The sequence below is a fragment of the Carassius gibelio genome, chromosome B23 (genome assembly GCF_023724105.1).
Source record: "Carassius gibelio isolate Cgi1373 ecotype wild population from Czech Republic chromosome B23, carGib1.2-hapl.c, whole genome shotgun sequence".
NCBI classification, from domain to species: Eukaryota; Metazoa; Chordata; class Actinopteri; order Cypriniformes; family Cyprinidae; genus Carassius; species Carassius gibelio.
Genome location: NC_068418.1, coordinates 24,394,810 through 24,418,487, shown reverse-complemented (window position 1 = coordinate 24,418,487; position 23,678 = coordinate 24,394,810). Strand labels below are relative to the sequence as shown.

General features: G+C 36.4%; 3 protein-coding genes across 4 annotated transcripts; 1 reads left to right on the top strand and 2 right to left on the bottom strand.

Annotated features, from left to right (window-relative positions):
- Positions 1–8,429: 8,429 nt before the first annotated feature.
- On the top strand, positions 8,430–10,970 carry pdyn (prodynorphin). Of its 2 annotated transcripts, none has more exons than XM_052594756.1 (3): positions 8,430–8,576; positions 8,783–8,920; positions 9,563–10,969. In XM_052594756.1, the coding sequence occupies exons 2-3, from the start codon at positions 8,795–8,797 to the stop codon at positions 10,193–10,195; spliced, it is 759 nt and encodes a 252-aa protein (XP_052450716.1). In that variant the 5' UTR covers positions 8,430–8,576; positions 8,783–8,794; the 3' UTR covers positions 10,196–10,969. The 2 variants fall into 2 exon arrangements, with proteins under 2 accessions (XP_052450716.1, XP_052450717.1); XM_052594757.1 differs by having other exon boundaries at positions 8,454–8,563; positions 9,563–10,970.
- A 315-nt stretch (positions 10,971–11,285) lies between these two features.
- gmeb2 (glucocorticoid modulatory element binding protein 2) lies at positions 11,286–19,749 on the bottom strand. The gene is made up of 10 exons (XM_052594477.1): positions 19,627–19,749; positions 18,761–18,932; positions 18,591–18,670; positions 17,588–17,712; positions 16,274–16,377; positions 15,410–15,567; positions 14,447–14,518; positions 14,222–14,359; positions 12,812–12,934; positions 11,286–12,710 (listed from the first exon to the last, which is right to left on the bottom strand). The coding sequence occupies exons 2-10, from the start codon at positions 18,895–18,897 to the stop codon at positions 12,124–12,126; spliced, it is 1,524 nt and encodes a 507-aa protein (XP_052450437.1). The 5' UTR covers positions 18,898–18,932; positions 19,627–19,749; the 3' UTR covers positions 11,286–12,123.
- A 525-nt stretch (positions 19,750–20,274) lies between these two features.
- Positions 20,275–21,594, bottom strand: LOC128011772 (dolichyl-diphosphooligosaccharide--protein glycosyltransferase subunit DAD1). The gene is made up of 3 exons (XM_052594478.1): positions 21,319–21,594; positions 21,003–21,158; positions 20,275–20,651 (listed from the first exon to the last, which is right to left on the bottom strand). The coding sequence occupies exons 1-2, from the start codon at positions 21,527–21,529 to the stop codon at positions 21,028–21,030; spliced, it is 342 nt and encodes a 113-aa protein (XP_052450438.1). The 5' UTR covers positions 21,530–21,594; the 3' UTR covers positions 20,275–20,651; positions 21,003–21,027.
- Between the last annotated feature and the right edge of the window lie 2,084 nt (positions 21,595–23,678).

Sequence of the window (23,678 nt, the reverse complement as noted above, 5' to 3'; positions counted from 1 at the left end):
CAATCGCGTAATCAATCGCAAACGATGATTTATTAAAACGTCTCGCTACCGAACTACCTACAATAGCTTAATTTGCGAAGGAAGAAGAGAAAGTACTCATTTGGTAAATGAGCCAGTGAGAAATAATAACTTTTAAGTAAGGTCCAGTGCCTTTTCGACACTTTTATAATAGTACCGGTGCCTAAACGGTGCCTAAACCAATACTTAAAAAAAAAAAAAGAACCACAAAAAAAAAAAAAGATGTGCCTCCCTTAATCTAAGGCTAAAAAATGTCATTTACAATCTGGGTCATTATTTAATACAAAAGCACACATAATATTTCTACTGTATCTCTGTCACTCACTCTGATATTTAGTTAAGATGAGTGCTGTCTGTCACTGTCTTAAATCAGTTCTGTGAATGACTGTATGGTCATTCTTTATAAAGTAGCTACAATGTCGTTTTTAAAATACAGTACTGTGCAAAAGTCTTATGGAAAAGAAAAAAAATAGTATTTTCACCCCAAAAAAGGGTTTTAAGCCAGTTATTTATATCTTTTGCTGCAGTGAGTCAGTAGGAAATATCAGTTTGCCATTAATTTTAATAATAATCTAGTGCGATTTTGAATGCACAAGCAGTTTGACAACTGATATTTTCTACTGACACACTACAGCAAAATATATAAATAGCCGAACACCATTCTTTTAAGTGAAAATACTAACGTGCCTGACTTTTGCACCGTAGTGTATGTATAAAGTACGTATGATTAAATTAAGTATATTTAAATAAGTGTAATTAAAGTATGTGTTCGTTGTGTTAAGGGCTAGATTGTCGCTGGAGGAAACGGCTGTGGTGTGATGAGCTGTGACAAGCGAAAACTTTACAGTAGATGAGAAAGCGACTGCTTCTTCGTGACCTTTTGTAAACCGTATTTATGACAAAAAACTGCACAGATACGGACATTCTAACAATCTATCGATAAACACACACCTTGTGTCCTCTGTCTCTGTTTGAGCTCACGCTGCTCCGCCGCTGTCTGCGGATTCAAGAGCGCGCTGAAAGACGGAGAGGAGACCGGTCTGACGGTTTCATATGAAATTTAAGCGAACTGACTCTGAGGCGATCGGATACCGGTTCCATACCCAACCCTACTTTTAAGAAATATATTTTTTGATAAACAAACCCAAAACTGTCTATGCCCTTGCTGGAGTGTGATGTGATCTGTGTCATGTGCAGGTGCGATGGATCGCCTACAAACCAATAGGGTGTCGGGATGGTATCTGTTTATACTTCTCATCAAACCACAATCCAATTCACTCCATACGGATGGCGCGATTTATCTGGATAGGGTTTTTTTTTTTTTTTTTTTTTTTTTTTTAATGATGACAAGCCGGAATGAAAACAAGCCGAAATGAAATAGCAGTAACAAAGCTATTTTTTAAAATGTAAGGAGTAGAAAGTACAGATACTTGGATACTTGCGTGAAAATGTAAGGAGTAGAAGTAAAAAGTCGGCTGAAAAATAATTACTCCAGTAAAGTATAGATACCCCAAATGTCTACTTAAGTACAGTAACGAAGTATTTGTACTTCGTTACTTGACACCTCTGCAAATGATTCATGCTCCGAACTCCCAAACTGACTCAAATGATTTGCAAACCCGCTCCGAACTCCCGAACTGACTCAAATGATTCATGCTCCGAACTCCCGATCTGACTTAAATGATTCGCGATCCCCGAAATGACTCAAATGATTCGCGAACCCGCTCCGAACTCCCGAACGGACTCAAATGATTCGCGAACCCGCTCCGAACTCCCGAACGGACTAAAATAATTCGCGAACCCGCTCCGAACTCCCGAACGGACTCAAATGATTCGCGATCCCGCTGCGAACTCCCAAACTTAATCAAATGATTCTCAAACCAGAACACACTCACAGTGATATTACACTGCTACTCGTTTAATATTGTTCATATATATAATCCTTTAGTGGTTAACAGGGACAAAAATACTACATTATACATTATACAATACTACAAATACTACTTTACACCCAGCTAATTTTCTTTCTTATCCTCAGAAATATGAACCAGAAGATGAGATGTGCTCCAGTCACTGTTCCCTGTCATGTTCTCCTTGAACCGTGGGCACCCAGTCCTGCTGCGTTGGAGCAGAGCGCTTTTGTCCTCCTTCCGGAAACGCCAGAAAGCTTTCAGCCTCCACGCATATATACAATGACTCCATGCTGCTTACGAGACCCAGAGAGCTCGACCTGTTATAAACGCTGATCTGAGATTACAACCGATATGTGTAGCATGTCAATGACAATCTCAAAGCTGATCTCAGATCAGGTCTGTGGCAGAACAAGTGACGGATTCCGATCTGAATTATTTCTCAGCATACAGACAAACTGAAAGGAAGGAGTTGATGTTTATGTTTAAATAAATATGAAGGGAGGCAACAGCATTATGCTATTGGTCATTCGCAAAATAAAACATTCACCATTATTAGGCCTACAGCTCAGATAAGGTGTGTAATGCAGTAAAAATATTTTGCTAATGTTCATTCAATTATGAAAACGTTATTTCAAAATGTTCTCTGAACATTCAAAACATTAATTAAGCAATGAAATAATAATTTTCTTTTCAAAGAGATATTTCAGTATGGAACAGTATGAAACAATTTGGAATGTTACTTTTGAATTTCAACTGAACAAGTACAAAATGTTAGAAGCACATCCAACCGAAACATTTTAGAAAAAAAAAAAAAAAAACGTTCCATGAATGATGTATAACATCAGAGAACATCAGCGCAGACAGCTCTGAACAAACATTTTATGAATGTTACTCAAAGAATGCTTGTTCATAATGTGAGAGACCCTTACCAGGATATTAGTCAGTGTTATGAGAACATTCCCTGTTAGCTGGGAAGGAAGTAAAAGAAGCAAAGTGTGTGGCGAGCTCCTGAAAAACGTTCTGACAGCTTATCTGCCTGTCCTTTCGTCCTTAAACTTATCCTTCAATGTGCCTGTCTGTGCAGTGACACTGAAAAAACCACAAGTATAAAGACGAATGACGTGTTTCTGTGTGTGAATAGCTCTTATTTTCACATAAGGAATTAGTACAGTAGAAAATGACCTTGGTCTCCAAAGATACGGCAGAAAAAAATCCAGCGTATAAGTAACTAAGACAGATTGACTTCGGAGTCATCAAATCAGAACTTAAAACAGAGACTCCGCTTCTGCCTGATCTTCAGCTGATCTCGCTCAATAGCATTCAGTGCTGGAGAAGATCCTTTAAAAGTAGCTAATTTGCTCCTTATTTAATGTGCTAAGTTAAATGACTTGTCAAATTGAAGTTCACTTAATTTGTTTTGAGACTACATGAATCATTTTTGCTGCATTAACTCAAACTGCATGGGTGGATGTACCTCACACCAAAGAAGTTAACTGTTATATATAACTATTTTATTACTACACATTTTTTATTAACAAGAAATACCTTTTATCGTGTAATGTTTTATAAAATGTTTTTTTATTAGTGCATCTACTTTTAATTTAAAGAAGTTAAACTACTGTCAAAAAGCTATACCTACAAAACAAGCAAATGCATTTATCTTTAAAGCGAACTTATGTAACAGGTTTTAATTCAAATTTTGCTATACAGATAAGAAAAGGTTCAACTGGGACGAATCTGTGCATATTTTCCCCCGGCATTTTTTATGTGATACCAATAAGCACATTTTATGAACCCATTTTCATTTCACAAACTGTTCCTGATAAAGCATGCATTCATTATTTCCAGGAATTGGTGCTCAGGAAATCTGATTTTGGACCATCAAAAAATCCTAAATCTCTGGTACACAGGTCTAAACCATGTTTCTTGCATTGTTGTTTTGCAAGTCATGTGATCATATATGGTGTAAGTACTTTACATCTCTATTGTATTTGTGTAAATGGACATGGGTGTACAGAAAAAAAGCATATTAAGCACTTTAGAACATTATGAAAAAGGACTAAAATAGCTCCATTCATCTGCTTATTCAAAAGCAGTGTGTGATCAGGTCTTAGCAACGTTTCATATGTTTCAAGTCCTTTTCTGAGATGTATTTTTATCAAAATGAATCACTGCAAACATTGTCATAATGTCTCTCTGAGCTCTTGAAAAACACTGAATTTGCCTAATGCAGTACGTCACACGGTATCGTGGATCTATTTACCAAGCTGTGAAATAAATAAGCTTGCGTCTTCTCGTTTCACCTGTTAATGCTGCTCCAGGCCTGTCAGGCCTTGAGAATGAGTCGGGGGTTATGGGATGTAATTACAAGTTAAAAGTTGCAACTCCCACAGTAATTATTTATGGCAACAACACAATTATCCCTGCTGCTATGGTTACGATCACACCATGCAGGAGAAAGTTCAGGTGCAATTCATTCTTAAAGAGATAAATGTTTCCCCCACGTTGGCTTTTACGTCATGGATTTGCTGCTTTCAAAACTCATTACAGACTCACTAGTTAATCGTGTGAGAAGGACAGTAGCAACAGGTTGCAAGTAATCAGTAAACAGAGAACAGGTTTGCTTAGAGTAGAAGTATGTTTTAAAATGTCAATGCAATGCAAATCATCCAATAGTTATATATTTAAGAAATTATTGTTTAAACACTTTAAGAAGATAGTTGGTAGTACTTAAATGAATCAGTGAGTTTGATTCTTTTGAATCGGATTCTTTTGAATTCAGTTGAATCTGATCGAACTTAATTCAAAAGAATAGTTATTTACTTAAATAAATGTCATTTGAATGGCTGAAGAAGATACAGATTGTAGTAAATAAAATACCTGACTTTGAATCAGTTGTTTGGATTCAGATGAGAATGATTCATTTGAATTCTGTGGAATCAGATGTTTTTGTTTCAGATTAAAGAAGAGGGAATCAGTTTGTTTGGATGGTTCGTTGAATTCAAAGAATCTGATTCAATTGTATTCAAATTAAAAACAATTTAAATTCAGTTGAATCAGATTCCTTTGGATTCAATGAACCATCCGAACAAACTGATTGACTAATATAGTTTAGAGATACATTTGAAGCTCTTCTATAGGCAGTTTATGCTTTTGATTTTATTGAAAAATGCTTGTCTCAATGTAGACCCTCATTTTTTGTAATATGATCTAACACATTTTAGAAGCTACAATATACTTTTGATAGAATGATTCATTTGAAGTTCTTTGAGGCACCTTATGGTTTCAAATTTATAGCAAAATATGTTAATTCTAATGGAGATCCTAATTTTCGTGATATGATCTAACTGATGTATATTTTAAAAGTTATTGCCCACTTGAGAAGCTTCAGTGTACTTTGTTGCCTTGCTAAAGTATACAAAAGTACAGCTAATGACTTTTTCAGAAGCGCCACGTGCCTATAATTTAGCTGTGTTTAGTGACCATGCATCTTCCTAATTAATAATTATAAATGCAACATAATGGTTCTGTTCCAAGACCTAGTGATCTTCTCTGTTGTCTGCTGTCAACATACAGTAGGCAGCTGCCTGAAATCCACAAGCAATGCATTTAAACTATCACTAGGATAGCACCATTAACACACTATTTTTATAATATATTTCATATTGAGGCTAATTGCCGACACTGTTCACATCTCATGTGCACAACATTTAAAAGCATTGTAATAGGACGATTTGAAATGTAAAACAGGATGTTTCCATTTGTAATGACTCAGGATTTACATGCTTTCGTTTCCAGGTTACTGGGAAGGATAAACACTGACAGTAGAAAGGTAGAGTATATAAAACAGTGTTCACTGATGGGCCCGCATAGATAATTGAGTATTGTGTTTGAACAAGTCCCAGCATTAGATTAATGATTTATTCAGGACAGAGCTGGTATACACGACACACTTCTGTCCTCCAGGATTGTGTGGAAGAATGTACCAACTTTCAGACTCAGGCATTAATGCGCTGCAGTTTTGTCATCGGAAGTTTTAAATAATCACATTCATTGAAGCATGATGGATTCTGATTGGCTGTGTTTTTTTTTAAAGGGGTCATGTTTTTTTTATATTGTACTATTTTGTGAGTTACATTTATAAAGAGGTTCTTTTTTTTTTTTTTTTACATCAGAAAACCTAATTAAGACGTAATTAGCTATTTTCTGTCCTGTTTTTAATCCCTCTCATATGGGCGTGCAGATTGTAGACTCCCAAGTTAAAGCCCACTGCTATGATTGGCTAACAATTGTGTACTTTTGACAGTGTGCATACATTCCTCATAAATAATTGCTAAAAGTGTGATTGCATCATATTGCTGTTGACTACATCTTTTATTAATATTTCTGAGAATGGCTGCCATATGCACATGAGTGACATGACATACAGCCAAGTATGGTGACCCATACTCAGAATTCATGCTCTGCTTTTAACCCATCCAAAGTGCGCACACACAGCAGTGAACACACACACCGTGAACACACACATGGAGCAGTGAGCAGCCATTTATGCTGCGGCGCCTGGGGAGCAGCTGGGGGTTCGGTGCGTTGCTCAAGGACACCTTAATTTCGGCGTAGACCTGCGCATTGCCTCTCTCCTAAGTTACATGCGTAAATCAGTGGGCGGGGCTAAACAGGCAGTGACTTCATCTTCTTCTGCGGAGGCGGTGCTTATCTACACTATTACATCATAGAGTGTCACATTCCACATGCTCTCTGCCCAGTCTCATGAAAATGTGTATAAACAGTATGCTAAAAACAAACAGAAAATCGTGCCATTGATACTCAGAAATGGACTTTGGCGTGCATATAATATCAAAAATAATGGAATACCTTTAAAGGGACTTTGGGTACGTCTCAATCAGCTCCCGAGCTCATGAATCAGTATATCCTGTACATTAATTCGGCCATTCGGTTATTTCAGGTTAACGTTTTTGTGGTGCATTGTGGGATTTTTCAGGGTGAGTACATTCCACTAATTGCGTATCATATGCACGCCAAAGTCAATTTCTGTGTTTAAAAACGCTAAATCGAAACATAAACTTGTGCTATTGCTATGTACTTTCGGGTAGATTAAGCAGACTAGTCCACTTCAGTAGCCCTATTAGCTGTTTTTAGAGTAGCTATCGACAAAGTTTTGAGTTCTGAAACCTTTAAGGAGTTTTTGTAGTAAGACAAAAGTAATAATTTTTGGCTCATACACTTGAACTTCTTCTGGGAGGAGAGAAGATTAATTTGTGCATCCTCCATGACAACCTAAATTAATCGTTTTTTTTTCTTTTCTTTTCTGTTCTTTTCTGTTCTTTTTTTTTTTTTTGGTTCTTTGGCAACAAGCAGGAAGATCAACATGTCCAAACGAGCTCAGGAGACTAACACACATACCGTTAGGTGAGGTTGCTTAGAAACTGCCCTTTATTCATTGAAGACGAAGACTGACAGCGCGTGACTCTCACCACATCCCATCTCATAGCTCCAGTTCTCACAGAGATGAAGAGTTAGTGCTGAGGTGTTCAGATCTGAGCTGGTAACTAAAACTTATAGTGTTGAACACAGAATGTACACAAACTTATTTAGCTTGAACCACCCAAAATTGGTTAAAAAAAGAAAAAAAATTTAAAAAAGAAATCGTCCCCTTTCATTGTATAGGCCAATAATTGTATAATTTACTGATTGTTAGCTAGCACTTGTATTGTGTAAAATAAAATACAAATCCACATAACAGGAAAACGATAGGCTACAACAAAACTTAAAAACATCAGATTTAACACTTAATTATAGATTTGCATAGGCTATAACATGCATACAAAAATTTTAATAAATTATAAAAAAAAATTAGTCTTCTGTTTAAGATTGTTTGAGTGCAAAAACGATTCAATGTAGCCGATTCATTAGACACGAGTCATCATAATCAAAATATATTTCCACGGCACTCTTAGATCTGCAGCCGTCTTTCCTTGACTCTCCCAATACACGCTGAATGTTGGAGTTCCGGGTACTGATCGTTGTGCAGAATGACCGGAACATCCATTAACTCCGGGAGGTTAACGGAGGAAGACAACTCTGGAAACGAGGGCCTTGCTCTCGTCTGGATATTGCGTATTTTAAAGAACCGTGATTTATGGCACTGCAAATATTGTTGAATTGGAATGAAATCTAAAAAAAGAGCTGCGGTCGTTGAAAAGAGACAAGCCTGCAGCCTTGAGCTAATACTGCAACTCAGTAATACAAGTTACCCCTGGCGCATCCTCCTCTTCAAACTTCCTCACCTTATACAGCATATCCATATCATGATTTTTTTTTTGAAACCATGCCTAACCCTTTTCTGTTAGGCTATAGCTCATTTCGTTATTGTTTATATTATTATTATTCCCGAAACGCTGCAACATCGCGTGGGAGGGGCCAGTCAGTCAAATAGCTCGTCGTTCTCATTGGTTTGTTCAGGTGGCTGTGTGAATAAAAGTATGGAGACTGAGTCCAAGTAAGAGCAAACCGTAGATGGATAAAGAGTGACTCTATCAAAGGACACGAGAACAAAGAAGTTTCAGCCAGCTTCACCAAGTGATCGCCTTGACGCTTGGAGAACAAGAAGCTCTGTAGGTACTCAAGGTAACAGAGGAGATTTTGTGTTGGCACACGTGCCTCAAAAGGTTTTGGATGTTAAACTGGTAAGACAAAGACATAAGCAACCTAGAAAAAGAAAGACGTCAACCATTATAGATAAATTGTTGAAAAACCTCAAACACCTCCCAGCAGTGTAGATTATATGAGGAAGATAGTGCACTTAAAGCCTGTTTTCTTCTCTCGTACCGCAGGAATCGCTGTAGATGATGGAGTGGTATGTTTTGGTGTTGATGCTGAGCTTGCCAAGCTTGAGTCAGGCAGATTGTTCAGAGCAATGCATGAGATGCGCGCAACAGATCTCCGACCTGGACTCTGCAGTGAACCGCTTGGTGAGATTACGCCTTTTTTTCACTCTCTCATACTATTATATATATGAAAAATAGAAAAGTCTCTCTGCAATAGAAATATTTTAAACTTGAGAAATAGTCGCTTCCTTTGTCATTAACAAATACACTGGGCGCATCCCGTTTGGAGCGCGCGCATTCAGCACCATGGAGAGCGCGACAATAGCGCGCTCGTTGATTATCATATTGGAAAAACCTATACTGAAAAAAATAGTACATATTAGATAAGCCGATAGCTACAATCAAGATTTAAATGTTTTTATAGATAAAACGCCACTTGTGGAACTTGAAAACTTTATGGCATCAGACAATAAGACCTTCGAATTGGTTCTTATATTAATGTTCATTAAGAGCAAACTTATAAAAAGATAAAAGTTTCTTCAAACAACCATCTTCTAATCAATAGATATTTTGGCTCTGTGGAGTTCTCGTATTAGATTCTTTTGAGATTAAAAAGCCCCATGCGTTCAAGTTTAGGTTCTGCAGAACGTTGCTTCTAAGTTCTCTATGTGACGCTTTTATTTAAAAACAAAACAAACAAACGTTCTTTTTTGGAACGTCGGGTCTCAGAATGTAACGTCTCCAGAAGTGCACGGAGTCAGTCTTAACCTACTTTTCTTTCTGCAGACTTGCACTTTAGAATGTGAAGGAGCCGTGCCATCTACAAGTACATTAGACAGATGCGAGAAAGCTTTACAGGAGCTTTCAGATGAATTCGCCGAACTCAACCCCGACGCCGACGGAGAGCGAAGCGCGCTGAACGCGGAGGATCTCCAAGAGAAGGCGTCCAACCTGGTCAAGCGATACGGGGGCTTCATCAAGAGGATCGAGAAGAATAAACAGAAGTTTTTCGCTTCACCCTGGAAAGAGAACGCCATTCTAAAAGGATTGTTCGCGAAGAAATACGGAGAATCGCTCTCGAAACTGGGCGAGCGAGACGTCCCGTCCATCACGGAAGACGACGAGGGCGAAGACGTGACCGCGGAAAACGAAACGGGAGTTTACGATAACGACGTTCCTTTGAACGAAGTCAAACGCTACGGCGGGTTTCTCCGCAAATTCGGGCCAAAAAGAAGCAACTTTGTGGAAAACACCAGCCCGCAGGTGTTGCAGAAGAGATATGGAGGGTTTATGCGAAGAATTCGCCCGAAGTTGAGGTGGGACAACCAAAAGCGATATGGCGGGTTTTTACGGCGTCATTTTAAAATCTCCGTGCGCTCTGACGAACAGCCCTCATCGTACGAGGACAATGCTTTATAGGCTATTGTATCATAGATAACCCAACCAGAACTCATTGAGCCAACGCATTTCAGTTTCCCCAACTAATGTGACCCTGCAGCATTAAACCAGTCATGAGTAGCACGGGTATAGCAATAGCAATAGCCATAAACCTACACGTATGGGTAGAAAATATATATATCTTTCCTTTACGCAAAAAATCATTAGGCTAGGGAAGTAATGCTGAAATATATTTTGTAAATTTCGAAAAAGTTGATTAGCAATAGCCTATGCATTGCTAACAACTTCATTTGGACAACATTAAAGGCGATTTCCACAATATTTAGATTATTATTATTATTATTTGCAACCTAAGATTTAAGATGGTTGCATCTCGGCCAAATATGGTCATATACTAACAAATTCTTTCAGCTTTCAGATGAGGTATACACCTCGGTTTTTAATTAAATTGACCCTTATGGCTGGTTTTGTGGTTCAGGGTCACAGATGTCATGACCTTACACGTGCTGAGGTGTTTTACTATCCCAAATGGCTGCTGACCTCTGGACGCCATCAATCACCTGTCACCTGTCAATCATGCGCTCGGGACGTTTCAGTGACTGACCACTTGTTGTTTCTCATTAACTTTACCTCCATGTAAGCAATCAGTACATCCTGCAGATAATGCTTGTTTAAGATGACCAATAAACGGCAAGAACTTTACCTGCTAAATTTGTTTGGTAAATGTTTTTTTCAGATTTTTAAATTATTATTATTTTTTTTAGCCATATTCATGTTCGATTGTTAAATTAAAGATGAGATGTTACTACACGACTTACTGCTATTTTACTTACTAAGCTTAAACTCTTCTTTACTCTATATGGACATGTCCATCTGAAAGTCAGGACTCACGTTGCACTATAATATTTAAGTAATTAGCGCCACCTGTTGGTAAAAAAAAAAAGAGTTACAAGTTAAATTCACCACTTGAAAAGTATTTTTTCCTGAAGTATTGTGCTAAAGAAAGACTTAAGTATATACAGAAAGCACCTCAGACCCCTTCTGTGAAACAGCTAAAACACCTGGTTTTACTATGGTAAGAGTGTTAGAAAAAATGTTGAACTACAAGGAATCAGTTCTGAATCAGTTTTTTCAATGACCGTCTTTTCTTAAAATTGGACATTTGATCCCCTAATCTTGGACATGATGTTGTTTAGGAGGCCAATTTTCTGTATTGTACAATTTGTATTTATTTTAAAAGACAAGATTGTCATGGTCCAGGTAAATGCATTTTAAATAATCAACTACGTCAAGTACAGATTTCACTGTAACAAGTATTTTCAGAAATACTAAGATGAAACATCGATAGAGAAAAAATTATACGAGAAAATGTTATGTGAACAGGATAAATAATGGAGTGAGAAAAAAAATACAAATTATGCATACACTGGTCAACCATGAAATTTTAAAGACAAAATGTGCCTTACATTTAATAAAAAACATCCTTAAAGGGACAGTTCACCCAAAAATGAAAAGTATTTAATCATTAACTCACTCTCAAGTTGTTCCGAATCTATGAATTTCTTTCTTCAATTGAACATGAAAGAAGAATTGTTAATGGCTACCCAACAACTCTTTGGTTGCCAAAATATCATCTTTCATGTGCCACATGAGAAAACTCACACAGGTTTGGAACAACCGTGGAGTGAGTAAATGATGATTAATATTTGGGAGAACTTTCGCTTTAAACAATTCAGGCTATATTTTACCACATTGTAATTAGATTACAATTAAATCAAATGCAATGCAAAAATAAAAAATAAATCCTTACCACACCATGGCTGTTGTTGCAAAAAAAAGTTGCAAATGAACTCTAAAAAAGCAAAAAAGTTAATCCTCTATGTACAAACAGAGGATATAACATATGCATTAACATCAAAAACTGAACTGAACACGGTTTCAGGAGAATTTCACTCCTTCTGGTCGTCTTTCTGTTCTGTAGCCACTTCCGCCTGCGGCCCGACGGTCTCCACACTGGCAGTGTTTACACTGCTGATGGGTACCGCCACTACAGTGCCGCCCACTGCGCCCCCTACTGGCGCTGCCAGATTCTGCACCGTAGCTCCAGCTCCTACTGTGGGCAGTGTGACCAGCTGGAACGGACTGACCACTTTGACGAAAGTGGGTGCCGTGGACCCCTGTGTAACCGCAGCGGTGCTCAACACGGTTAAATTAGAGCCTTCAGACTGGAGTTCGGTGCCTCCGGGTGACGTCAGCACCGTGTATCCACCGATCAGGGGCGACTGGGTCGGAACCGACAGCACTTTGTCCAGCGGGATGCCAGTGAGCTGTGTGATGGGCAGGGTGAAGTGTGCGGGCTGGGCGGCCGTGGAGGCCACGGTGGCGGGACCCGAGACAGCACGGGTCAGACGGGGGCGCTTTGTGGTGGGAGGCGAGGTCACGGGGGTCAAGGTCATCAGGACGTTGTTGAGGTGCTGGGATTTGCTCTTTAGTTCTTTGGCGCGTTTGCGATGCTCGTCACACTGTTGCTCTAGGGCTATAAATGCAAAGTTAAAGCTCACTTTCTCATTCAAAAACACAATATGCACAAAAAGTCTGTTGCTGGATGAGGAGATAAAGACAAAAACAGGTACAGACCCACTAAGCTGCGCGTGTACTGCTCCCTACAGCGATCCATCTGGCTTTTGTGACTGGCAAGAACTTTCTTCACCAGGTCCAACATACCGAAGTTCTGGACTATATTGTTGAGCAGAGCAGCATCTGTTGACAGATTCAAGTAATGAACAATACCAAATCAGTCTGACCTTTAATATGCTAAAATATTGAAAATACCACAAAAAAATTATATATAAAGTCTTATATATTAGATTAATAATCACTTATATTATATAAAAAGCTATTATTATATCACTAGCATAAAGTTATTAATATATACATATATAATTGCGATATACATTCACAAACTGAACTTTAAAAACAACAATAATAATATAATTTATATAATATATTCTAAAATATAAAAATAGATGAAAATACTATATTTGATATTGTTATATGAATAATGAATATATTCATTATTAATATTAAATACATATATATGCACAATTTGCCTATTAGTCTATACAACTCATTTTAAGCATTGTAGCATTAAAGTCTGAGGAGAAACACTGTTTTAAGATTTTGAGAAAGAAATTGAGTTTAGTGTCCAAATAAATATCAAGTGGGTTCAAACTGACTGTAGTATCAGGTTGTTTATAAAATGAGATTTAAGACAAATTATACATAAAATGTGTCCCTTTTATTATTGTTTGGACAAAATGTTGCACATCCCTTTGTGAAAATGTAATCTAACACTATACTAATATAGCACATGCATATTATTGCTCTTTTGTTGGTTTTGATTGCTTCTATTGTTCTCATTTCTAAGTCGCTTTGGATAAAAGCATCTGCTAAATGACTAAATGTAAATATCATGTAAATGTAAACATCAAAACTAAATTGAAATTTTAAAACGAGCCCTAAATCAACGCAATAACTCAAATAAAATATCTCTTCATATAAACAAAATAAGGTTTTGTGTGCTCTTTGCATTTGACAGGCAACCACTGCATTTTAATTTTAATCATGATCCAAACAAAAATGCTGCATACATGCAACATGAACAGTTTTGAAAAAACTATATATATATATAAAAAAATGTCTGAATGAGACACAGATTCACTATCTGCCAGCAGGTGGCGCTTACATCGTTTTCTTGGTTACCGCTGTAAAATATGCAGCACTGCAGTTATGAACTTTAATGCGAATTACACAGAGACAAGATGAAGAGAAAAAATCTAAACTTTTCTAAAGACGTTAAGTAAGTTCCCCTCAGACATGCATTAATTTAAACTCCTACCCCAATTAAATCACGATTTGTTTTGCATCTCAACAGATTTGAATCGTCACATTTTGAATCAATTTTCAACCGGCTCACAGTTAATTGTTACATCCCTAGTTATTTGTTAAATTGTTTCGCGCTCCGTGTGGAAAGGCTTTAACACTGACCTTTAACCTGAAGCGGCGGGTCGTGGATTCGCTCCTCCAGGCCCTTGAGAATCTCCTGGATCTCTCCCTGCATGTCCTCCATCACCTCCTCCAGCAGCCCAGCATCCTTCAGTCCTCTCCAGAACGTCATGGTGTCCTCTGACATGGAGCAGAACGGGCCGGTGACAGTGTTAAACCCATTAACGACTACACAGACTACATACAATACATCCCTAAGTCTCTTACCTCCGATAGCCGTCACCCATTCTGTGCTGTCATCACCAGCATCTGCCGAAATCGAAGCTGAGGATCCATTCACTGAAACATATACACAAAATAATTAATCACTGCTCAAAGTTTGGCTAGCTTTTCGTTATCTTTGCGTGCACGACTTCAGTTCCTGCAGAGCACATTTTTTCAAGTGTTTCCAACTTGATATTTAGTGCCAGTTTAACAGGAAGTGACTATTTTGTTCTCTTTGATGCGTTGGATGGAAACAGTGGTTGTTCGCAAATGTTTTATGTAATATTCCAATTTTGCGCATTAAATTAAATTAGCAACTTTGGATGGAAACCCTAATCGCCTCAGGTACTGTCTGTCTTTCTTTTTGTTCGTTTTGTGTTTAGATGAAATAGGCTACATGACGAATTATGTTTTTAAAAGCCGTTTTAATGCTATTCCTTGATAAAATTCCCTATTGTTTTTGTCTTGTGTTTAAATATGATGGCTAACGTTATAAGAAGATTGATTTTTCATTGTTCTGCATTTTTCCCCATCTGATTTTAATAAATAAGCATTGGCTGACGTTGAGTGTTTGCGCTTTTCGTTTCTTTCTTTTTTAACGTCCTCCTAAAATTAAATGTTGATAACACGAGGCAAGAGTACGGCATGATTGCGACATATTTCTAGCGGAATTCATTGAGGGATTTGTCAATGTGATTCATAGATTGAGTCTTTCAAATGTTGGCTATTATATACACACGCACGCACAACGTTTTTTTTTTTTTCTTACCATATTTTGGGGTTTTCTTGCTTTTAGTCTAGTCTGATACAAAACTTCTGTTTTAACGAATGCAGTCAAATTATTTGTTGCGCACAACCCTAGCTCAAACCATTCAATGGAGCTATCGTGAAAAACATTGAAGTGCAATCAAAAAATGTGTCAAATACAAATGTGAAACACTATGAATAAACTGTCCAGATTCATACCGTCCACAGAGGCGGGTGTCGCAGGAGCCGTTTCGGTGGACTGCTGGCTGCTGAGAGACACTCGTGACCCCACCAGGTCAATCTTGGTACTGCGGCAGGTGTTTGAACACAGTCTGGAGTGCTGATAGAAGTCCAGCTCACCTGAATCCATGATCTTCCTGTAGAAACAACCAAACAGTGCATTCATCTTGCATAAACTACAGTAAACATGATATCCCAATAGCACTGTTTACATATCTTATTATAAACAACTCCTCAGTGCTCGATATTTCAAAGAAAACATACAATGTTTTCATATTTTCCACTTGGAAATTAATTTGCATTTATAGAACATACAAACACTATTGTTTGGAGAGTTTTTAAAACTTTTTTTTTTTTTTTTTTTAAAGACGACTTGACTGCTCACTAAGGCTGTATTTATGTGATCAAAAAATATATATATAAAAAAGTTAAATATTATTACAACTCAAAATAAAAATGCACTATGTGAACATATGTTAAAATTTTATTTATTTCTGTGATGAAAAGCTGAATTTTCAGCATTATTACTGCAGTCTTCAGTCTCACACAGAAATCATTCTAATATGCTGATGTGCAGATTAAGAAACATTTGATTATTAGCAATGTTGAAAACACTTGTGCCTTGTCACTCACACACACACACACACACACACACACACATAAACATACACTGCACAAAAAAAAAAAACTGCACAAAAAGTAATAATAGGATTAAGGACAGAAAATAAGATCAGCACCTTCAGTGCTTTAATTTTTAGTTTGATAAACAATGAAATCTAAAACTATTATAAAACTGCCAGTGCTGGGATGCATTTCTAGTTTATATTCTTTTCTGCCTCAAACCTCAACATGGTCCCATTAAGGCGAATGGCTCTCTTCCAGTCCTTCAGCGTGGACTTTCCCGCTATATAGACAAACTCCTTGGGACTGATGAGATGCTCGTTCAGCTGGAACACAGCAGTGATGAATATGAAGCATTATGACGAGCACAGCATCAGCGCCGGAAATGGAAAGCAGTTAAATTCATTCATGAACAGATAAAACTGTCTATGTGGCAAAGATATGCAGACACTCCGTTACTCAGAGCAGCACATTTATGGCAAAACAATCCAGGAGCTTCACAGTCTTTACTTACAGATCTTTTCTGAAATTATTCATGATGAGTGAACTATTTCCTTAATGTTTATAGAGAGATAAGGGTTAGATATGATAGTAAACATTATCATTCACATATGCTTATTATTTATTATTACTGTTTACCACATTTTAGAAAAACTGAAATGTCATCTAAACTATGAAATATGAATGTATTATATTATGCATTAACTACAACAGGCGTAATAATACAAAAAAAGTTTAATATATAATATGTATTATTGCAGCATTTTGATGCCATTTTAGAAATACAAAAACTGTTGTTTTTATGTAAATTGGCTAATCAGTGCTGTTAGCAAATAATTATATGTACTTTTTTTTCTAATTGCAGATTTGCATTTTAATTTTTTTGATGCAGTTTGAGGAATCTGTTGTTTTTATGCAGGATGAGTTTTCAGCACTGCTGCAAAGATAATTTAATAATAACAGTAATGTAATAACATAAGCATAATAATAACATTATTTAATTTTTTAATGTCCAAAGGAAATTAATGCATCAACTAAAAACAGGCTTAATAAATAAAAATTATTAAGTTTAATATATATATATATATATATATATATATATATATATATATATATATATGTATGTTTGTATGTATTATTGCAGAATTCTGATGCTGTCTTAGAAATACATAATCTGTTGATTTTACGTGAAATGGCTAATCAGTGCTATTTGCAAATAATAATATGTACAAATTATTTTGAAATTACATATTTGCATAAAAAAAATTTATGCAGTTTGAGGAATCTGTTGTTTTTATGTAATTTAATAACATAAGCATAATAATAGCATGATTTACTTTTTAAACATCTAAAGGAAATTAATGCATTAACTAAAAACTGAAAATTTAAATAAATAGCGATTATCTGAATTGACTTAACCGTCCTAATTAACAAACAAGCCTTTAAATCAAGAAGAAAAAAACAAACAAATATATGATCTGAAGTGTGTCTCAATAATGTTGTAGTGTTTTAAAACAGATTCGATCACATATTTACCTGCACACATTTGATGTTGATCCCCGGACACACAAACTTCTTCCAGACGAGGTTGGCTTTGGTGTCCCCACACGTTATTGGGTAGAGAATATCACCCTCCACATCTGCATCTTCAGATATTTTCACTGTGTAAATATGAACATGGCATGCACAAATAAGAATAATCAAAACTTTATTATCTCCAATAGCTAAATTAGGTTTTGATAAAATCTATGTATTCAAATGTTATACAAGGTTATAATACTACTAACTAAAACCATAAAAAAAATTAATTTAACTAAAAAAAAAAGTTGAAATAGTAAAATCATAAAAACTAAATCTACTGAAACTTACATAAAATTAAAAATAAAAATGCAATTCAAATTTTTAAAACACACAGTAGTAAACCAATGATACTAAAACAAAACTGATTTTATGAAACAATGACCATATGAACAGCTTAATGCTTGAATAACTCCGCTTCCCACCACACAAATATGGAAATGACTGTAGCTTCTGATCACACAACGCAAAAAGTCATGCACTTCCTCTGTATTTTTGTCTTAATTTTTCAAGCCAAACGTCTTAAATCAAGATATATTTACTCAAAAAGAAAAAAATGACATAAAATAAGAAGTGTTGGCTTCTGAGAAACTGGTCAAAATTAAATGAAAGCCAAGGAAAAGCAACTTAATTCAAAGGTAAACATTTTTTCATAACCCACTGGCCGATAACAAACAGAAAACAAACTAATTAATATTATTCAGTCTCTCAGAAAACAAGACTTCTTATGTGCAATTTGCATCTCAAGTCAGTATATTTTAATTCAACACTGGAAAAAAAGTTTTTGTGTGTTTTGTTTTTGCAGTTCATGCAACATTTAATGACATGACTTCTTGAATCCAAGTCTTTGTGCTCCAGCTTTTTATGACCTGCATAAACTGGTGAAATCACTCTGATAAACCTGTTTGAGTGGATTATTGCTCTGTTAAAGTGTCTTTAATTTGCGAATCGCAATACCTACCAAAAACAGTGTCCTTGGGCAGGGAGATAGTGGCACTAGACTCCGCCTCGGATTCCATGCTATGCTCCATAATGTTTTCCCTGTGCAGGAAAAGACAAAAGCCGCTGTGAGTCTGGAAGAGGTGCATGATGGGAGCTGAAGATGGAGTCATGAAAGAGTGAAGTGCTCACCCAGACTGTTCCAGATCCGTCGCCACCAGTATATTCTTCTCCTCCTCCTCGGCCGATGAGGTCTGACCCGCTGTGTCAGGGGTCGTGACCACCACCACCTCTTCCATGTGGACGTTCACCTCAGAGGATGATGCCATGAGGTCATCAGCACCTAACAGGTGTCAATCAGCATCTGATGGGTGTGGAAAGGAAGATGTAGTGGAACCACAGTTATGAAACAATGACCATATGAACAGCTTAATGCTTGAATAACTCCGCTTCCAATCACACAAATATGGAAATGACTTATTTTCTATTCTTTTACTCTACTGTCTTATTTTCCAGTCCAAACGTCTACAGATTCTTAAATAAAGATGCATTTAATCGAGAACCACATTGACAAACTTACAAGCATTTGTTTCTGAGAAATTGGTCAAAGTTTAATTTGTTTTTGATTAAAACAAAAACAAGCATCTGCCAATGTGCCAAGAAAAACAACTAAATTCAAAGAGAAAACAAGTTTTCATACCCCACTGGTAACACGGTAAAAATATGAATCGGATGAGATATATTTATATATCGTGTACCAAATGTTAACTACTGTATGCATTTGCATTCTCTGGTAAACGTCGTCCAATAGCATTACATATTTTGTTAGTAGAATCAGTAATTGCATTGATTAATAATGTTTAATCATAGTAAGCGTGTTTACAGTCTTCAACCCACAGATTATCAATGTTTTGAGCTTAATCGCTGAATATTTGCGCTTTGCCCAAATCGACCGAATTAAATACAAAAAAGTGGCGGAAAATATGTGTGTTCGTGGAAGAAAAAAGATCACAATTTAAATAACAGGCAGATAAATAGAGTTTAAATCGAATCTTTACCCGCAACGGTTTGAATCCGTGTTTAGGAAGCGCTGTGCAGACAGACTCTACCGCGCATGCGCTTGCGTCATGACGTCACGGGCACGTCAAACATTAGAAAACGAAGTGGGTAGATGCGCAAAAGGTGAAAAAGGCGGATCAAATATATATTTTTTTGTTTTTGTTTTGTTAATATCTCTATAGTATTTTTTTAAAGCTATTATACTTTTGAAAAATTGCCAGCGCTGAAGAAGCAAAGTTACTTTTCTGAGATTTCATTGCCGCATAATAGAGGATTTGGGTTTTCTGAGTCTCCTTGCGCCCCTTTTGTGGAAAGTTCACAAGAAGTTGGGTTCATAGTTAACAGTAAGTTAACACAAAACACACGAATAAATTAAAAAATTAAATTCACATTGAAACACTTGTTCTAAATTCTAATTTGCATATTTGTCTTATTGTTTTAATGCATTCAGGATTGATTTTTTTTTTTTTTGATTTTCTCATTTAGGCAGTTCACAGATGCTTTTATGCAAAGCGCTTTAAATTGCGCGCGCGCGCACACACACACACACACACACACAAACACACACACACGATGATGATGTTGATTCAAATTAACAGTTATGAGTATGTTGTTCATATGTTCTGGTTACGGCCATGAAAAATCCACATGGTTTATTATGTTTTATTTCTGAATAAAGCAAAAAATATATATCTCTATAAACTTGATAATGAAACATGTACAAGCATGTTTGAAATTAAAAGAAGAAAATATGAAGATAGACTCCAGTTGAGCATATTAGCCTGAATTCTCTTCAATAATCACCGAATATAGAGAAGGAACAGAAATGGACCCAAAATAGATCCCATCTCAAGAAATGTGATTTATCTGTCTAGTAGTGTAGGGAGGTCTGAGGATTTGGGAATCTTGATAAGGTGTGCAGGTGCTGTCAGTGTTTGGAGAAAATAGCAATCATGAACATGATATTTATTCTCTGCTTCTAGTAGCTGGGTGCGCTTGGTTTGGACATTTCTTGACAGTCAGTCTGCAAAAAAAATAAATAAATAAAAATAAATAAATAAAATAAAATAAAACAGACATAAATAAATGAATGAGCATGTGTGAAAGAAAATATTTAGATTATTTTAAGAGAAAACCAAATGTGATCAATTTAAATGCTTGATACAGTGCGAAACTACAGTTTAAAGTTACAGGTTACCTGTTAAACATTAATCTTCATGTCAATATTTTAATTGTTTTATTGCCATATCAAAACATTGATACAGAATACATAACTTTACTCTTAAATAAAGTTACAAATTACACGATTAATTTATAGGCTGCAAGACCATTAAGGTTTGGGGTTTTGCTATAGATTAAAGTCAGTTTATTTTACCTTTTTATCAGCACATCTGGACACTTTAACCGATGAAATTAATAACAACCAGATGAAGCACAGTGTGGGAGAACAGAAAGTCAGCAAAGGCTCTTTCTGGTGAGATGGACAAGAACTCGCCTTTATTCTGAGGATTAATCTGGATTCTCAGACACACTGAAGAAGACATGGAGATATTATTAAATGCAATAAAAAAAATAGTAAGTACTTATTTGTAGGCTATTTACTGGATGGATATTTATTGTGCACATAAATAACGAGAGAGAGAGAGAGAGAGAGAGAGAGAGAGAGGGAGAAACAAGAATAAATCAGTTACCTGCAAGAATAAACGACCCAACACATGATATGAAACCAGACAGAAAGCTGTTGAACGGAAACGTGCCGACTAATAAACAATATAGAAACTGCAGCGCTCCAGTCATCATAATATACAGGAGATATGCGTCTATCACTTTCAGTTTGTTCGGCGTGCTGGACGCATATTCCTCCAAAAATCTGGAAATTACAGAAATCACTGAATTAGACATTCTCAGTATCGATCTAAAAGCCAGACAACACCGAATGCTGACGTGTGCATAAATAACGTTTGCGTAAATAACGGTTTCCAGTGAGGCACAGAGTGGTTCTTCCTCCAGGGGGCGCTAGATGGCTCAAAATTCCGAACGCTCCTTTGAAAATAATTTAAAGGGGTCATATGATGCGATTTCTGTTTTTCCTTTCTCTTTGGAGTGTTACAAGCTCTTGGTGCATAAACAAGATCTGTTAAGTTTCAAAGTTCAAGTTCAAGTCAAGTTGAGTTTTATTGTCATTCCGCTACATGTGTGGACATACAGTGGAACGAAATGTTGTGTCTCACACTGTGCTACGTAAATACAGACATACAACAATGAAGTAAAACAGTATAAACCTACACACACTTAACCTACTGACAGATTTTGACTATGAATATACTATATATAAATGTTTACCTATACATAAAAAACAAACAAACAAACATTATACGTGCTTCAATACTGTACATGTGCAAAGAGAAACACCGTAAGTCAAGCAGCTGGCTGGGGAACAGTGCAAGATGATCTGTTGTGCATGAGCATGTAAAAACATATTACTGAGTCTTTTGTGGGATTATGTGCACACAGCAGTGTGTGTGAAAAGTGTCTATACGCATAGAGGAGAGTGTGTTGCTACCAATATTTTGTACAGTTGTGGTTTGTACAGACCAACTCACCTGTGTGAAGCACAAAGACTAAAGTCTCAAATCTGAAGAGATATTCTTTATAAAAGTTAAGACTTGTCCACATGCTCCTAAAACGCCTCATTTATACACACCCCCATATGTCTATTTAACTGTGTGGGAAGCTTTGCATAACATTGCCCAAATGTTCGCTGGTGTGTTAACATACAAAATATGCAGAGCTGGGGGGCGCGAGGACTGGAATTAAGGGCTGCTGGTATTGTCATTATAATCTGTAATTATATCCCCACTTTAATGTTTTAGTCTCGGTGCTCCAGGACACACATGGCATCACAGTATAGTCAGGGGGAGTAACATTTCCATCACATGCTTGAGGTATTCGGCCAATTACAACACAATGGATAGCTGACCAATCAGAGCACACCTCGCTTTTCAGGACGATGAGCTTTGTTAAAATGTATGCGTTTCAGAAAGGTGGGGCATAGATGAGAAACTATATTGTATAGTATGTAGAAAATAATGTGCTTTTTTTTTTTTACTTGAACCGCATAAACCCATTACAACAAATAATGTTCTTTTTAGCAACATTATATGACCCCTTTAATATGCAAAGGCTTGCTATTTGATCATTTTTAAATGCAGCATCCAGTAATTAGAAATGACAATGTCCAAGCAGAGAGAAGTAACATCACATGACAAGCATGAGTCAGAAATAGCATTATGTATATATTCTTATTGCTTTCTTCATTTTTGTTTATTATGTATTTGTTTTATGTTATTTATATGTTCTTTGTTTTAAAACTACAATAAAAGATGTAAAAAGTTTAAGTAGATAAAAAAGAAAAACGTATTTCATTCAGTATTTCACTCAAAAGATGTGTGCATGGCCAAAGCATTATCAAATATCAGTTTCTTTACACACCACTTTATATACATGTAACACACTGACAGGTTCACTCCCGCAGGATTTGATCACACCTATTAATTATTTTAAATGGTAATGAGTCTGAACCATCATATCTCTAGCATTCTGGACAATTACACAGTAAAGAACAAAAATGCATAAAAGCAGTTTGTCAAGCATTTTGTAATGGAATGGAATGCATAGAAAACATGTATTTTACTGTATTGCTGCAAGTAGTACAACATCAGCAGATTTTTAAATTTCAGTTATTACTACATGTGAGTTCATAACCCTTACAGACAAAGTGTGTGTCCAGGTGGCAGCAAGCAGCTGTTTGTTCTTCATGACAGAAGGCAGTTGTTTGTTTTGCATTTAAAGTACAGGACATATACTGTAAAACGGTGGAGAAAAAGGACAAACATTAATACTTCCTATATCATAATCATTATCACAATGGAAAAAAAAAATCACACACACACACACACACACACACACACACACACACACACACACACACACACACACAAATGTAATGTTCATTTCCACATATGCTGTAAAATTCCTAAGGAAATCAATA